This window comes from Leptinotarsa decemlineata, unplaced genomic scaffold, assembly GCF_025532065.1.
Source record: "Leptinotarsa decemlineata unplaced genomic scaffold, Ldec_3_MD MMD2_P_RNA_scaffold_2, whole genome shotgun sequence".
Taxonomy (NCBI): Eukaryota; Metazoa; Arthropoda; class Insecta; order Coleoptera; family Chrysomelidae; genus Leptinotarsa; species Leptinotarsa decemlineata.
The window spans coordinates 14465467-14484511 of record NW_027412529.1 but is presented as its reverse complement, the minus strand read 5'-3'; the positions used below and the strand labels follow the sequence as shown (position 1 = coordinate 14484511).

Here is a 19045-nt window from a genome sequence, read left to right as displayed (position 1 = left end):
CATGTTGATAATATCACCTGTGCCTTATGTCAATCGGTATATCCTCCAACAAATTTGTTGAGTAATTTCGGAAGAAATATCTATAAATTTCTGCATTCAGAGCCCCATCAAAGAAATATGCTCTCATGATCTGATCCCCAATTATGCCCCAAACATTTATCGAGCATCTATATTGGTTATCGACTTCTCTCATCCAATGTACGCCGATGACACGGCTCTTCTCTCATCTTCCATGGGACGAGAGCTCGGCGTCGTCTACATGCAACGAGCATTGGACGACCTCGAGCGCTGGTACCTCGATTGGAAGATCCGAGTAAACCCGGAAAAGACTCAGGCGATAACCATGGGAAGATTACTATCTTCTCCGGCCAGAAAAGTGAGAATCTCTGGAAGGGAGATTGACTGGCAAGCGCGGGTAAAGTACCTCGGCCTTTTAATAGACCGTAGGCTCACTTGGAACCCGCACATTATGTACGTCAAATCTAAGGTCGAGGGTCGGATAGCCAGTCTGTACCCTCTGATCAATAGAAAGTCAAAAATGAGTTTAAAGAACAAAATTACGATCTACAACACGATGTTCAAGCTTGTCATCATGTACGCTTCAGGTGTCTGGGGACAAGCGGCTCTGTCCAACATTTCCATTTTGGAAAGGTTGCAAAATAAGTTAATTAGGATGATTGTGAATGCTCCTTGGTTCGTGCGGAATAAAGCCATCCGCAGAGATTTGCAGCTGCCTTCCATTCGGCAGTCCATTCAGTCGAGGAATGAGAGAGTTTTCGAAAAAACGGAAACTCACGAAAACCCGTTAGTTAGGGAAGCCACAGATTATGCTGTAGACGACCCCTCCCGATATAGAAGGCCCCGACACTCTGTCGAATGAGCCCCTCATGTCCCCCGTTAAAGGATGAATAACTTTTTCATCCATCCCACCCCAGCCAGGTAGGGGTATCCCGTGAAGGGCGGCACTGATGTCTAAGGACTTCATGCCGTCATCTATCAGTTGTGTACCCATTGGCCCCTCTCAAGGCCAATAATCAGCCAAAAGGGTAGGGGAGCTGGTCTCCAAACCTGGACGAAATCAGGATGACTCGTCACTCTCATCCAATAGGGGTCTCTATTGTGTTATGTTTGATCAACATTCTGTTCACCGAAGTAAGACATATCCAACTCTCTTGCAATTTTCCTTGTAATTACATGAGGATTTGCAACTGTTGAAAGCATCACCGCTAATTATTTTCTCGATGTGTTGTAATCTTATTTACTACTTGCCTTTTCTCACACTTGACACTGCCTGTTTCCTCAAATCTTTCTTTAACCTTTGAAAAACTCTCTGGTCGTATAGACCTTGAGTTAGGATATCGAACAGAATACATTCTACTGGCTGATAAACAATTTTAGCATTCACCCAAAATGATTATCATATTTATCATTTCTTCTGTAGACAATTTCATTGCGAGGAGAAAAAAAAAGGTTTCAATCTGCTCAACAATTGAATGTCAAGTTTGTTGACAATTCCAATTCCAATATTCAAATGTTTCAAGGGCGATTTGATATAACTGACATGATTAACATTCGTAGTAAATGCAGTACGATACAATGAATATACGATTACAGATTTTTCGAAAGAGGTGGTTCAGGAACCAGAGAAAGTGTAAAGCACAAGGAGAAAATACAACGTGGAAAAATACCATACTGAATAATTTCACTAAAAAAAAAAGAACACGCGACGTACAGTTGATGTATCTATCCTCGTTAAGTAAGTCGGGTGCTGACTCTGCGGTGTCATGTCAAGGCACACTAGATTTTAAGAATTAAATTCTATGTTTAAAAATACGTATTTAGTCAATTACGAAGTCTGTTAATATATTCGAATATTACCTTTCTAATAATATTCAGGTAATACGATTGATTTAATTTGAAAATTAGTATCCTATATTGTTGCATTCAGTTCAGAATATTTTGGAAAACAATCTTCACCAATACCACTCGATTTTTTCAGATAAATGTCCATTTTTTAAAACTCACTTAGTTATTTTTCAGCAAACAATCTTTTTTCCTATGGACTCAGGGTTTTATCATGGTGGTTGCTCTTACGGTATTGCTAAATAATAGAAGTTTCGTGAAAAAATGAAAAAGTATCGATAACATTTTGAGTATTGTGGTATTTTTGTTCGATAATATGAGCTCCTTGCTGGAAGTTTTCAGTCATAACAAATGTTGGTCAACATAACAGATATTTCTTTCATTATTTCATATAATTGATGTGGTCCTGAAATATCTCTATTCTGGAAATATTCAAATTTGGAAAACGCTCAAAATTTGAACTCTATATGACCTTGAAACACCCACCTAAACGAAAGCGCCACTCGTGGTTATCTCAATAACTCTTGAAACGCAATTATGAGTATAATTTATTATAAGTAACAAAACAATCGACTCCAATAATGATGAATTATCAATAATAGTAGAAAAAGTACTTTGAACTTCTACATTGTAATGCACAATAATAATAAAAGCAATCGTTAGAAACCATCAAGTAGGTACTTGAAATTTGACCACTGAAAAGCCTTATCTGTGAAAAATTGGAACTGAGGAACGTAACGAACCATTTATTCACTTGATACAGCCAGGGGTACGTTTCTGGTGGGTTTATTACGGCATTTTCAATTTCGTATCACAATGAAACTAAAGTTTCATTCGTGATACTAAACAGTTTACACAACTTCATTGGGGTTAATGTACTTGTTGAAATGAAAATATTTCAATACTGAGACATGTGAACGTTTCCTATTCTAACGCCTCAAAACTTTCCACTTATGACTGGTATTTGAATCCACCTTTAGCTCCAAAGTTTAGGTTAGTGCGTTTGTTCTACATTTGACAAAAATGTCAGGCAATCGTTCAACCTCACTTTTTGAACAAAAATGAAAGAGTGTACCTGAAAATTGATGTACTGTGGAAACCCTTCGTGAATACTCGTAGAACCTTTTAGCATATGGATAAAGTATACGCCACATCAATGATATGCCTCGAAAGCGTAACAACTGTTGTTGTTGGCGAATATCGAAGCAACAGTTCGAAGAAGGGCAAACTGATGATGAAGACTATTACGTTCCTACTAAAGACGAACCTACTGTTAAAGCTGGCGCTAAACAAGACGATTCAGCAGGTGAGTTCATTCGATGTTATTCAATAAACTGTATGGTCTACTTTGAAAAAATGGAAATTTTATTGCATTATACGATTTCGTTGAAATTTCAAAGAAATTTTCAAAATACCGTGAAATTTTGGATTGGCTGCACCCCGCGGGAAAGATATTGGGTGTACTTACGTATTTTGACGTGTCGATTACGAATCCGAAAGAAAACATTGGTGCTCGTCCTTATTTCTAGAGTTACAGTCCTTCAAAGTTCCGAAACTTCTCAGACTTCTTTTTGAACAATACAAACTAAAGATAAACAAAAGTATCTATTCACCACATCACTTTCACATTTCAAGAGTATTTCACCTTCTTTGACACTTATCAGTTCAAAAATCTTCATTTTTTCCTATATAATACTTCATTGATTTAAAGAGCTGATTTTCGGTTACCAACCGCTTTTTCCGAAATGTTACAATATAACCTCAAAATGGAGGAATGCCAAAAAAAAAATCCACTATTATCTCAAGTTTTTCATAGGAAAAATTGTGACTATTGAACTGAACAGTGTCAGAGGTGTGAAGGTGACGTGGTGGATAAATCCTTATGTTTTTATACAGTGCATTTCTTTAATGTTCCTCTCTTTTATTTTTTGAACAGGTCTACTAAAAAAAATTGAAATTTGGGATAACGAAATGAATGCATGAATACTTTATTTAGAAGTGAAATAGAAAGGGGGGTATTGTGACATATCATTTTGAAGCGCCTCACGAATACTTCACAACACTAAAATATGAAGTCAATATCTTCACACACTACAAAATGGCGGAATATTTAATAATTTCCTGAAAACAAACACATTAATATCGATATTTCTAGAAATATTCCTTCTGACCTGTCATATGGCAATTCCAACAACCCGATGATGTTTGATAAGTTATTTTTTGTTTATAGAAACGACAAAAAATGTCAGTACGACAATGAACATCATTGTTCAGTTAGAATATTCTCATTTATTTTTCGGTTTTACTAGTAGAAAAGTACCACGTCAACAATATCTAAAATGGTCAATTCTCGTCTATTGAAAGAAAAAATTGAAGCGATTTTTATTTACAGTGCGACGCGTAACTTTCACGAGACCGAAAGGATTTTCAATGAACGTTTTTCCAATCGTCCTATCTATAAAAAATATTTGAGGGAACTTGTATCCAAATTCACAACTACCGGTAGTGTACATAATGAAAAGACCACAGGTCATCCGTCCATTCCAAAAGAATAGCAAGTGCAAATAATTGGTGAGATGGTAGTAAATCCTGAACAGTCATTCCGTCGCTAATGTTTGTGAGGTGTCTTCTTCTACTGTATGGAGACTTTTGAAGAGGAATATGTATCATCCATAAAAAAATTAAAATGGTACACCAATTAACTGAAGATGACCCTGATCGAAAAACAGAATTTTGCAAAATCATGAGGGAAACCATTGCAAGGCATCCTACCTACCTCCACAATATTTGTTTTAGTGACGAATGTACATTTTTTTTTGTTCACAGACAAAATTGACGTTGTTGGAGTGATACCAACCCTCACGTTTTCCGGGAAACACATACCCAATATCCAGAAAAAATTAACGTTTGGGCAGGAATATTGGGAAACCATATTGTAGAACCTCTATTCATTGATCAAAATTTAACAAGGAAATTGTATTTGAATATGCTGTTTAAAAAATCTGTTTAAAATATGTTTTACCGGTAATCAGCTGTCGCCCCCATACGAACGACCACTCTCAGAAGTTGAGAAACTTGTGCGAGCTAAGGACTAACCAAGGTCTTACCTTTCAACGTGTGATTCCTAACACGGAAACTGCTGGAAACTACTGTTGACCCTCTCATCACTGAAATCGTCGAAGCGATTCCTAATGAATTCATTATGGATATTGTATTCCAACAAGATTGAGCACCCCCACATTACTCCAGACAAGTAAAAAACTATTTGGATACTACTTTTCCCGGTCGTTTGATTGGCCGTCGAGGTCCTACAGAATAGCCAGCTCGCTCACCAGATTTGACACTTTTGAACTTTTTTTAAGGGGTTATCTGAAGCAAAAGGTGTACTAAACTGACTCTGCTTCCATATTTGATATACGGCAGATAATAATAAATATTTGTAGAGATAATGACGTTACTGTGTTCGAAAATGTTCGGCGTGAAATATCGGATAGGCTGTTCATATGTCAAGAAGTTCAAGGCAAGGCAACCATTTCGAGCATCTTCTGAACTGACCTCAAGCTTATTACCTCATATTATGTAGTCAAATGTCAATGTAGTCAGGCAGTTATTAAAAGTTCCGCCATTTTGTAGTAGTTGAAGATATTGACATTATATTCTTGGGTTGTGAATCATTTGTCAGGAGTTTCAAAAAGATGTGTCACAAGACCTCACTTTCAATTTATTTTTTTTCCAGATGGCGCCCAGTCGCCATCTTGAAAGTTTCATCTGTCAATTTCACTTCAAAACGAAGTATCATGCATTAATTTCATTATCTCAAATTTCAATTTTTTGAGTTGATCCGTTCAAAACATAAAATGGGAGGGGGGATATTTAATAAATGCACTGTATAGTTCGTATCGTGTAAAAAATAGAAAACTTGCAATTTTCGGAACACTGAAGAGCTGTAACCCTGGAAATAAGGAGCAACACCGCTTTTTCTTTCGGATTCAAAATATACACATCAAAAAACCTAAGCACACCCAGAAGTTTTGAAATTGGACGGTGCAGCTTATGCAAAATTTTCCCATATAATTTTTTGAAAAGCTAATCTGCACATTGTATCTTGAAGAAATAGAAACGGGGTCTCAAAGTTCTCTTCTTTGAAATAATATACATATTATGCGCCACAAGTCAAATCCTTCTCGAGAGAACATTTTATCGATGTTGACGGGTTGTGTGAATGTATATTATAGATAAGGTGAGCCCTTAAATTCAACAGAAAACTTGTAATGGGCCGTTAGAAACGCGCTAACATTTTTACTTTTGACTGTTTGCAGTCAAACTGTTATTTTATTCTTCTTTCAAACCATATTTGTTTTTTTGTAATAGTAGCGTTACAAGACTAGGGTGTCTAGAAATGAAATTCAACCTTCCGACTGAAATTTCCTGAACTACATAAAACTTCACGAATTTTCCAAGACCTTAAAAAATGCTTATATGCTTGCACATGCTTCAAATGATCGAAATATTCCAGTTTTCTAGTTTTATCTTAAAAGTATGAAATATCCTATAAATTTTTTCATTTGTCTGACATTATTTATACTTATAGATAAATGCGAAAGCCACTCACTTAACACTCAATCTTTCATCTCTGTTTCTCCATACTGGAAAGTCCTAGGGGGTAAAAAGATCGCGTTTACATATGAATTTATTTTTAAGAACAAAACTCAAGCACTACAGGAAAATTCTTAAGGTGCTCTCAGAGCAGTGCCTGTGCGAAAGTACCGATTTATATTCGATTTGAATCGCTGGAGATTAAATCCATTTGGAAAAACGTTCTCAGGAAGTTAATTCCACATAAACGCAGTTCTCCAGATGAAAGAGTTCTTAAACAGTGAAGTTCGAGGTGTACTGAGTTGAACCTCCAAACGATAAGCAGCCACAGTCCTTCGTGTATTTCTGATATGTACTGCTCTTGGTGGAATCAAATGTGCCAAGTCACTTGAACACCTCCCGTGAAAGTATCTATAGGAGACAGACAAATCTCCAACCTTTCTTCGATGTTTCAGGCTATCAAGGTTGCACTGATGTTCGCGTATCCAATCAGTCGGATGGCTCTTTTCTGGATGCAATCCAGCGACTTCAGGGTATGTTTGGCGGCAGAGCTCCATATATAAGCATCAAAAGTTGCTGAGGTTCAGAACAATGTTCCAAGCTTCTGAGAAACAGCCTTTGCAATTTCAGCTACATGATTGTGCTAAGACATATTGGTGTTCATTTTAACCCTCAACAAACTTATCGAAGCAGAAAGCGGAATTGTCTGTGTTACGTTTCAATTTAGCACTAGATCAAAACTGCTCCTATGTGACCTTTCAAAACACCTTTTAAGATCTTTATTCAGAGGATATTAACGATGTAATTCAGTTACAAGTTGATTTTATTCATTTAACATCATAGTAATCGGAATCTTCCGTTCCACAGAAAACCATACCTGAAATGTACAAGAATATATGTATGCTCCCTGACTAACTGCTTTGACAAGTACTTACGCATTCTCCTATTGCTAATCGACGTTGGAGATACGAAATTCCTCGCTAGGTTGAAATAGTTGTTATTGTTTGTTTCTCAGTTTACTTCACCTATCATTTTTCAGCCGTTTTCTGCCTTATTCTCTGTACCTTCCCAAGAATATTTCTTACATAGATTGTTATTCATCACTTCCAGAAGGATTATTACATATTAAAGCCATATCGCCTGAAAAACAATATCAGTTAGCTCTGGGTTTCTGAATACTGTTTGATATTTTCGGTTAATATTCTGCATAATATGAATGTTCAAATATTCGTACTGAATGGGAAAGATGTGGCGACTTACCTTATATGTTTCTATTCCATCGCATGAATAAGGATTGGTAAATAGTTTAAAATAGGTTGGAGTCAATATTTTTGTAAACATTTAATAACAAGGTTAAGAGACAGCTGTTGGTTGACATATGCCGAACTTTCGTAGTGTCGTTCCGACGACCTACACCGAACTAGTTCTACAGTTGTTCACGGGTGAGGGATTGATCGGTTACTCAAATTTTCAAGGGTTGTTTTAGGGTTGCATTGTTTTGAGAAGGAGTTTTGATGGGTCATGGACTTGTTGATGATGTCTCGAGTGGCTGTGGAGGAATTGATAGATTTATGATGTTGTGCACAGCGCCCCCTTGGTGCTTGTAATGTAGATTGGACGCACTGTGGCAACAACTGGTTAGCTGTCAGATGTGGCAGTCTCTTAGATTTCGGGGGTGACCTTCGATGAGCTTGGGTGAGAGTTCAAGTGTACTATCAGACTGATTGTAGGATATATATGGTTGTATGTGTGTCATCCTTCATGGGGATCATTTCTACAAGTCAGGATTGTATAGTGGAAGACTGATTGGTCATTGTGGTGTGGATATTTGCAGTCTGAAACTTAAACTCCTTTGAGGATTTGTGGTGGTTACCGAACTCATTGTGCCAAGTGGAAGAATTTCCGAAATCAGGTATGTCTGAATCACTGTCGCATCTCTCATGTGGTCTCAGCTATGATATCATCTCTTCAATTCTACAACCTTCGTTTCTCGTCTATAGATTCATAAGAAACAGAAGGCCCTTAGTCACTCATCAAGTCCCAGTAGGACTTCCGTGCAGAGCACCGCACACGAAGAAACGTATAGAAAACCCTTTGGCCAGGGTAAGAAGTTTACCATTTAAATGTGTTTTTAATGATTTTAGTAATTTTTGATCCCAGCGTTGTCATTCAAGTGAATATTACTTTTGAAGAGAGGTTTCTACACTCATTCAATTTTCTTGATTTTTTTACGGGTTATATGGTTATACAGGGCACTCAATATACCAGGGGTATCGATTAGTCAACTAGTCCCTATTGAATGGGGGTTAAATCTCACTTTGTTTTTATCTGATTCCGATTGAGAATTTTCTTTCGTAGGGTTTTTTTATTTATGTTTTTGGGTCTTATTTGGTGATCCATTACTGGTCCAGCTTGTTGTGCCCTACAGGGTGATCTATCTTGGTGGTGCTACAGGGGATCCATCTCCGTCGTACTACAGGGTGATCCACTTCCGTCGGACCACGTGGTAGCCTAACACCATATGCCGGGTGGCCCAAAAGGAGCACGCAAGTTATAATTGATTCATTTGAATATTTGTGCTATACTGAGTTATTTGAATAATTGTTTGCCCTGTTTGATATAGTGTTTGTTTATTTATACCTGATTGATATAGTGATGCATTTGTGAAACGGAAATTGAGGTATTTTCTTCCTTTCACGATTGCTTGTTGACACCGATGCGCCTACGCCTGAGCTCACGCGACGCAAACGAGATTGTCTTACCTACCGATACTAGTATTTACGATTTCACCTACTCAATTTTCGTAGTAGTTTTACTTGACGTATTGTAGTTTCTTCTGAGCGTCGTTACTACTTAGCCGCGGATGCCATCTGTCTTAATTGTTACTGACAGATGATTTGGTCTCCTCTTGTGGTTTGTGAGGTGACATCTGACCTGACATTATTCTATACGGTTCGGAGACATTTATCTTCTTGGAGAAAACCGATGCCTGGGTTTTTGTGGCATCGAATTGAACATGGTTACTTCCATCCCAATTCGAAATCATTTTTAGATCATCATTAAGATATGCAACCTCCTGCTGCCAGTGAAGATGTGCCTCCGTAGCCGATGTCCTGGAATCCAAATGGAATGACGCAAAGCAAAGCAATATATTGGATTCTTGGCTTCGATATACAATAAAAATAGGGTGGGAGACAATATGGATCCCTGTGGAACACCAGCGTTGATGTATTCTAGAGATATCAATCGACGGCCACTTGCAGGGAACGTTCTTTCCATATTGATGATTGCTCAAGATGTTGAAGTCTTCCAAATATTTGAGGATATGGAGGTTCACGACTTGATATCACCGATTGCAAAGCAACTGGCCTTAAGTTAGTTGGAAGATTTTTCTTGTCATTTTTGGGAATTGGCTGAACGCGAGCAATCTTACAACAAGAAGTAAAAACCCATTTCTTGTAAGAGATGTTGAAACGTCTGCAAAATACTGGTGCGAGTTCATTTGCGCACTTTTTAAGAACAATGACGGGCAGATCATCAGGGTCGGACGCCTTGTTGATATTGAGTTGTTTCAAAATTCGCCTGACTGAACGCTGTCGAAAATTAACTTTCGGCATTATGGATTCTAGTGTGGGAATAGTACGTGGTGCCGTTCCCAAAAAATCAACTGTGGAGTGGGACGCAAATCGTTCAGCTAGTAGATTTGCTTCTTCTACGGCTGTTGTTGCAATTGAACCTTCCACTTGGGTTTTTCAATAAGGTCGGGTAGATGTTGAAATGGAATAAAACAAGCTGTGTGTGAGGTATTTACAAAATTATTTTTTTATTTGAAAGGCGCATGTATGCCATTAAGTGTGGAATATGACATCATTCAAATGCCCGCCTCGGCTTCTTACGGTGGCACGGATCCGAGTGGTCCAATTTTCAATGACTCTCTTCCGCATAGATCTGGCTGAATTTGAGCGACGGCCTGTCTTATGTTCACCTTTAGGGCATCGGTCGATTGTGGTTTATTTGCATAGACCTGCGACTTCAAGAAACCCCACAGCAAAAAGTCTAGCGGGGTCAAATCGCATGATCTTGGTGGCCAATTCATATCACCCCTGCGAGAGATAACCTTACCCTCAAATCGTTCATGCAAAATGTCAATCGTGGCGTTTGCTGTGTGGCTGCTGGGACCACATGTCGTCTAGGTCCATATGGTTCAATTTGGGCCATAAGAAATTAGTTATCATCGTTCTGTAGCGCTCGCTGTTGACGGGGACCGCCTCACTAACGTCGTTTTAGAAAAAGTACGGACCAATTACGCCGCCGGCCCAAAATCCACACCAAACGGTAACTTTTTGAGGATGCATTATTACCTGGTGAACCTCGCGTGGGTTGGTGTCGGCCTATATACGGCAATTTTGCTTGTTAACACAGCCATTCATCCAAAAATGCGCCTCGTCACTTAAGATGATTTTTCGGCCAAAATCAGTGTCCTCTTCCAAACGATTCGAAGCCCAGTCAGCGAACAAACGGCGTTGTCTAAGGTCATGAACTTTGAGCTCCTGGGTCAGTTGGATCTTGTACGGGTGTAGGCCCAAGTCCCGACGCAAAATTCACCAAGTTGAGGTCTGCTAAAGGCCGAGTTCTTGTGCACGGAGAGGAATAGACTGCCTCGGGTTCTGCTGTACGGGTTCTCGGGCGATCTTGCGTTCCTTAAACGTACGGGTGTTGGCTGATTGTTTACTGAATCGGTCGTCTCAAATTTGGCCACCAAACGTTGAAGAGTCGACTGTGAAGGACCACCACGTCTACCGTAAAATGGGCGCAACGTTTGCGTTAACGAACACTCATTTTGATAATAAAGTTTTATCATTTGAATGTGCTGTTCAATCGTGTAACTTGACACGATGATTTGGCATAAACAACTGAATAATAAACAAAAGATTTGACAGATGTCATCACAACAAAATGGCCGCCACAGGGCGCGAAAATCTACCCGCGCCAATTGAAAAACCCTAGTAGTGGTGTAATTGTGGATTTTGTTAAGTACTGATTAACATATTTAGCTATCGACCAGAAGAATCTGAACCTGTTGGGATTGACAAAATGGGAAAATTACCTTTTTATCACTGTTTCTCCATACCTCCATATTTTCGGAGTCTGAAATTCTGTATGTAGGTCCGTTTTATGTTTTAGATGTGCAATTCGAAAGAATTTCTCAATATTCAACTGAGGTGCCCCCTGGGGATGAAAGGGGTGCATTTTCATTTGATAATTATCTTAACCAATCAGAAAGTGCTTAGAGAGGTGTCTTGAAATTTCAATTTGAAAATCGATTATTCCATATTTGAATTGGTGTACTTCTGGGTATTGATATCTACAACAATACCCAATGATGTGTTCAACAATACGTAGAGCGTACGTATTGCGTATTGCGATCCCCGCCACTCGCCACGGGGCGAGTGGCGGGGGATCGCTGTCTCTCTCTTATGGGTGTTTGACAGTCCCCCGGTGCAGACCACACGGCACTCATCCAGTAAAGTTATCGGTCAACCACCCAATCCCGCACCTGCGGGTAACAGGCGTTGGCCGGTTTCAAGCTAGATGTGTGGGAGAGGTGTCTCGCAAGAGCCCTCGGCGGTTACTCATCCAACGCTGGAAAGGTAACTTTCCTAACATGAGTGCCCCTCGGGGTAACGTAAGGGTATGCGGTGCAGACCACACGGCGTACACACAAAAGTTGTTGATGAACCGCCCTATCCCGCACCTACACGGGTAATGGGCGCGACATCTTCGACATATGATGTGTGGTAGAGGACGCTCGAGAGAGTCCTCGACGGTTACTCATCAAACGTTGGAAAGGGAACTTTCCTAACATGAGTTCTAGGGGGGAGGTGAGTGCCCGCTCGCGGCTGGAGGCTAGTGAGCCTCATCTCCAACTGGAGTTGGCCTCTTAGGAGCAGCCGCTCCGCTAGCGGGTAAAGGGATACAGGGTTGCGATAATCCATTCATGGGTGCATTGCAGCCCCATACTGAGGCACTGGACGGCTTATGCTGTTCCGTGATCCTCGCCTGCTTCTGTACGGATCCGAGCGTTCGAGGTGTCGGGGCTCGCGGTCCTTCCGGGCTCTAGTATCCGAGTCTAGTCTTGGAGGGCACCAAGGAAGACGCTTGAGGTGTCGGACCTCGGTTGGACGGAGCTACTAGTATCCGAGCTTAGGACCCCGACTGGCCACTTCCGGGACCATATTCCCAATTGATTTGGCATGGTTGGCGGGGGCAGGTGTGCGACGCGAGCACTCTTTGGCGAAAGAAGAGCTTAGTTAACTTGTACGAACGTTCGGTCGAATGCTGCCGATGGTCCTGTCTCTTGGTTAGCCACACTAAGTAGATGTAAGGAAGCAATTCCGGGTTTGGTGAGCGGGAGGAAGCCCTGCGAAATCCTGTTGGTGTGGGGTGAGGGGCGGTACCCGCAAGGATTTCCCGAAAATCCACCCCTCCACACCCGATCGCATCCAACGCCAGGGTGTGTCTGCGGGGCCTAACCGGCCCCCCAGACACACCCTGGCGTGTGTCTGGGAGGCCGGTTAGGCCCCCCAGACCGTTACTTGATCTTCATCAAGTAACGGTCGAATCAATAAGAAAAACAACGATTGCAAAAAAGGTCTTGCATGCAAAACTTCATTCCCTTTGAAAAGTCGTCGAATTGCAATTCGCGAATATTCTAGAAGATTTATTTCTTGTTCCGATCACTACTAGAAACAAAAAAAAAACGAGTGGAAAATCATACTCGCTTTACGGAAAATCAATCGCTTTGAAGAAGCGTTTGTTTGACTTATAAAGTAAACTTCGAAAAGATGAATAAGATGGTGAGCTATAATTGCCTACGGGTGGTTCAGTTTGAAATATTTATTCCGCAGTATAAATACGAGTAGTTTATTTAACTAAATTAGCTGAGCTCATTTTGAATACAAGTTCGTTTTTCGTGGACAGATATTTATGTCTCAAATATCGATTTATTTTCCGTTAATTTGGTATGGCTTTTAGTAGTGAGTATTTTAATTTTCAACCACAGAACTCATACACTGATATTTCACTGAACTCTAAATAAAAAAAAAAGAAGAGAATTCTGGAGAGAATTCTCTAAACAACGGAGTAAATTTTTTTTATATGGACGAACCATATTAAATTTAGTGTTGAAGTTACTTTCTTTATTCTCATGTTAGCATATGCTCGAAATAGACACCTCCATCTTCCATGCAATAATAAAGATTTTGCTGGAAACGTTCTCGAACATTGTGGGGCATTTCTGGAGTGATTTGGCAACATTCATTTGTGATTCGTTGCCGTAAATCTTCGAGTGATGCAGGAGGATTACAGTGAATTCTGCTTTTCAAATGACCCCACAGAAAGAAACCTAACGGTGAAAGGTCTGGTGATCGTGGTGGCTATTCGATAGTGCCCGCCTCCCAATCCAGTGATCCGGAAAATTCTAGTATAAATACTGCCGAACAGGCAGAGCATAGTGCGGAGGAGCCCCTTAATCTTATTCTTAATTTTTGTGGACGTTGAGTATGCACTTGATGAAAAATGTGAGGATTTGAATCAGCCCAATAGCGACAATTATGGCGATTAACTGTGCCACTTAGAAAAAAAAATTATCACTGAAGCTGTTGTAAACAAAATTTTCCACCGCTCGTTCACTAACCAACTCGCAAAATGGCAAGCGTCGATCGAAATCATCTTCATTCAGATCTTGCGTTAATTTAATTTTGTAAGGATGCATTTTGTGGGTTTTAAAATACGCCGAATGCTAGTTCGTGACACCCTGGAAACAAATGCTAATTTTCTTGTGCTCAAAGTATGGTCAAGTTCAACATGGCCCAGAATTGCCACTTGTGTCGCTTCACTTGTTGATGGTGGTTCGATTTGACGTTTTTCATTTGCTGCAGATCCAGTTATGCAAAATTTTGCAATTATATTGAAAACATACTGTCGCGACACATTCTTCCAATGTCGTTGATTGAACAGTTAAGCGGATTTCGCAGCACAACGTCTATTTCCATAGTACAGTTCAATCAACTCAACCCTCTCTGCAGTTGTGTGAACTATTGTTTCTTTAGCAACACTTTACGGCACTCACTACTAGTAATGATGTAGATATCACTTTTAACATAAAAATGAAAAATAGAAACAATATTTTTAACCATTTCTCAATTGTAATAGTCCTCTTATCAGAGAAGAACTAAAAAATTTACAAAAAAGTAGCCTAAGAAACAAATGAAAGGGTTCCAAATACATTCCAACTGAGCAGTGGCGTATAACATTTTGTTGCTATTAACAATATTGAAAAAGTTAATTATCGGAAAGAACTATTTTAGGTACATCCAAATTTGAAAAAATGTACACCATTGTTTAGAGAATCACAAGATCTGTCAAACGAAGTGCGACTCGACCCCAACTCCCTATTAAAATTCCAAGGGTTGTTCACCCCTCTGCTCCGGGGTTGAAGTGACGACGCTGTGAATGGGGGAAAAAACTGTTCCCCTCCCAATAAAAATCAACATGTCTAAGCGTCTTTTCGGATTTGCAAGATTAGTACCCATAATCTCCATGTTAAGTTTCCGATGGCCCACTCTGTAGATTCGTTGAGACCCCCAGTTTTATATTTTTCCAGAAAACGCCATCTTTGAATTTTGTATCATGTATTTCATAACATATAGACATTATCTGGATCACGAATCTTTTTTTTTATTTTCATGAAAATGGCTTCATCATCAAAAAATACTAGTGAAAATGATTTTTCCATTTGAAATATCTACATCTTAATGTGAAATATAAGATATTTTTGTCTCGATACTGTGATCGGGGAAGAGTTAATTTTACCCCTTCTGTGATTTCACGACTTCAATTCCTAGTCTATGTACGTGTGTGGCATATACTATTATTCAAACTGATTCAGTTTCAGAACTAGGTTAATTCCTACTGAGATTATTGTGATGATCAATTACTAGAATTACCGAAGATAATTATTTCGATTGAACATAAAATAACATTTTTATACGTATACACCTGAATATTCTGAATTTTATACATTCATTATTCAACTCAGATTCTAGGTGAAAGTATTATTTCACGAACTTTTATTCAACTTTCGACTGTTTCAAAAGTTTTGACCGTTTTCATGAGTCTACTTTGAACTATAGCACTCAGTGCTCCACGAAAACGCCTGTCCGCACATTTCACAAATCGCCGTCCGAAAATTAAATGAATTGAGCGTCGATGTTCTGCCTCACCCACCATACTGTCCAGACCTCTCGCCAACCGACTACCATCTTTGCAAACACTTCGATGACTTTTTCACCGTTAGAACCTTCGCCAATCATCGTATCTAGCATGAGAATTCACTAGCTTAGGCTAGGTTAAGTCCAAAGTGAGTGGGTCTATTCGACCCTCCACCGCAGCCCGCAAGGGTTTATTGTGGCTCACACCTATTCACACTCGACCAAATAGACACAGCTTCTTAACGAAGCTGATCAGTTTGTATAGTGAGTGGTCTTACAGGTCAGATGGTAAGACTACGGCTCTGCCGAACTCTGAAAACCTGGTTGGGTTTCCAGCGGGGTAGGCACAAAGTATGTGATCTGCTGTTTCAATCATTTTCCAAAAGAGTTCACTAACTAACTAAACTTTGATGTTTTGACTACTCAGCTTTGTCAAAGGTATAGTTTTTTCTCTGAGAAGATAAATGTGTCAGAAAAGAACATAATTAGACCTGGACATTCAGAACAAGCACTATTTCCAAACATCAATCAGAACTGTAATTCTCTTCTTGACGCGCGTTTCACCAGCCAAGTTGGCACCTTTATCTTCTGAGTCTCGTCGAGATGAATGTTGCAGTTCTGCTGTTAAGGAGCAGTGCTTGTTTTCCGTTTATTCAAGGCCAGAGACCAGTTCTACCTTTCAATGTCTGGGCACACAATTCCGTTAGCTGCCTCAATTAGTTGAGTGTCAAAAAATTAGATAACATATCTTTTGCACAATCACTTTACTGGAATCATTTTTGTAACAGAGGTTACTTATCGATGTACAATGGCTGGCTTTCGCGAAAGCGATGGTTAACGGAGGTAGAGGTGGATACCTAATGAGAAAGGATCTTTTATTAACAATTCATTGGATGAAAAAAAATCTATTAGTGATGTGAAATAATAAGAGGTAAATTATTTATATTGAAAGGGGTGACTGATTTTTTGAGAAATAAAGTTTTTGGCTTTCTACTACTCCATCTTGACACAAATAATGTGAGAATTTTCCAAAAAAAGAAAAGACAGAAGTCAATTTTAGAATAAGTTACTGTATACATGGATGTCTAGATCATTCAAAGAAATAACTTTCAGACACAAACTGGAAGAAAAAGTCCTCCTGAAACAGCTTCTTTCATATAAACATTGAATTACACGAAATAAAAAGTCTTTCGAAACAAATATTTCTATATGAAGACTGAATTATACACAGGACACTATTTTCTACTCAGTTTGTATTCCAAACATTTGTTATGAAATAAAATCAGATATCACTCACAGGAGTTTTACATTAAATGAATGGTAAAAAAATTGCATTTACATCAAAGCTATCCTCAATGGTAGACTGTACTGAAGAGTACTTCAGTACCGTTTAGTGGTACTGAAGTACTGAAATACTTCAGTACCTTTCAACGTAGAACTTCTGTGAATGATATCTGATTTTATTTTATAACAAATGTTTGGAATACAAACTGAGTAGAAAATGTGTCTTCTGTATAATTCAGTGTTCATATAAAAGTATTTGTTTTGAAAAAAAATTCTTTCATGTAATTCAATGTTTATATGAAAGTAGCTGTTTCGAACTGGTTTTTCTTCCAATTTATGTTTGAAAGTTATTTTTTTGCATGATCTACACATCCGTGTATAGAGGTACTTATTCTTGAATTGATTACCTCCTTCCGTTTTTTGGAAGATTCCCACATTTTTTGGTGTCAAGATGTAGTAGTAGAAAGTCAGGTAAAATATATACCTAGTTTTATTGGATTTCAAACAGTTTGAAAGATTAATAAATCTCAAATCCCGATAATGAAGGACAAATGAAATAAAAAATTCGATTTTTCATTTCAGGTGGCGGAAATTTAATTACACACTATTGCTATCTGGGTATCGGTATGATGTTGGGTTCATTAGACAAAATGTTTACTTTCCAGAATGCCATGGAACTATGTTTAAAATTTCCGACCCTTCTGAACCTTTCTCGAAATAATAGGACAAAAATCAAATCTTTGATATTGGTTTTTTCTGGTCTCGTATCTTCATTATACAAAATATGAAAAACATGTTCAAATATCCAGGCTACAATATGTACCTATTATATTTTTCCTAAGACGTTTCGTTTACTCAGGAATACCTTGTCAATTGTTTTTCAAATACGGACTTGTATTATTTATAGCAAATTCTGGCGCCAATTTCAATCCTGCTTTCATCAATGCGTGTCAAATTACTCCATATCACATTCAACTCGAATGAAATAAGCGATTCTTCTTTTTTATTGTGTTCCTTCATTCAGAAAAGGAATGTTACGATATTATGATTTGGTATTGATTTTCGATATTTCGGGTACAATACGGGAAGGAACGGATCATTTGATCCTCGTTATATATATATATATATATATATATATATATATATATATATTTGATTTGTTTTATTAGTTTTATGTTCTCTGGTGGGGAGAAATTATGTTTGTTTTGTATGGCAAACCAAAAAACTAACAAACATCTTCAAACCACTTAACATCAACATCACATACAAGCCGAACACGAAGATAACACATAAAATAAACAACTATGAAAAAGAAGAAGACAAAGACCAAAACGGGATATACAGTATACAATGCTCGGACTGCAACAAATTCTATATCGGCCAAACCAAGAAAAAACTGATCCAAAGGTACAATGAGCACAAAAAGGCATACATAAATCCAACAGTATATAAATCAAACCTTGCAACACACGCCATACAAAACAAACATAATTTCTCCCCACCAGAGAACATAAAACTAATAAAACAAATCAACAAGGGAAACCGCATGGACATTTGGGAAAACTTGAACATCCATAAATTCAACAGTCATAAATCACTTATCGAGGAACAAGTACAAATCAAAACACAACAAGATCTCACATTCAATATATTAAACAAAACCATACACATTCCTAGAGAAGATCTAACACGAAGAAGAGTACCTGATGCAGAACAAGTACAGGCAAATTTACCTAAAGTACCTGAAATACCTGAATTAAGACGCTCTGACCGTATAAAGAGACAGACAACAGGATGACCAGTTCAGTTTGAGGAGTGCCAGATGATGACAGTACTACCAACTGTCGAAAGCGCTCGCAGATAATTAATAGAAGATATAAAGCTTCGAATCCTTGTTGTAGAATTTAATATTGAAATATATATATATATATATATATATATATATATATATATATATTTGTTTGTTAATATACATTACAGGCTTCAAATTCGGTGTTTAAGCTTACTTCATCTGGAACTACACTTTTTAA

General features: G+C 38.5%; 1 protein-coding gene across 5 annotated transcripts in view; it reads left to right on the top strand.

Annotated features, from left to right (window-relative positions):
- LOC111508803 (cytochrome b5 reductase 4) overlaps nucleotides 1–19045 on the top strand; it is a 314862-nt gene that overhangs the window by 87462 nt on the left and 208355 nt on the right. Inside the window, exon 1 of one of the 5 annotated variants that reach the window (XM_074183991.1) lies at nucleotides 2906–3169. The exons of 3 other annotated variants lie outside the window; for them this stretch is intronic. In XM_074183991.1, the coding sequence (XP_074040092.1) occupies nucleotides 3025–3169 (145 nt within the window). In that variant the 5' untranslated portion in view covers nucleotides 2906–3024. Of the gene's footprint in view, nucleotides 1–2905; nucleotides 3170–19045 lie in introns of those variants that run through there. One more of the 5 variants, XM_074183994.1, reaches the window with a different exon arrangement.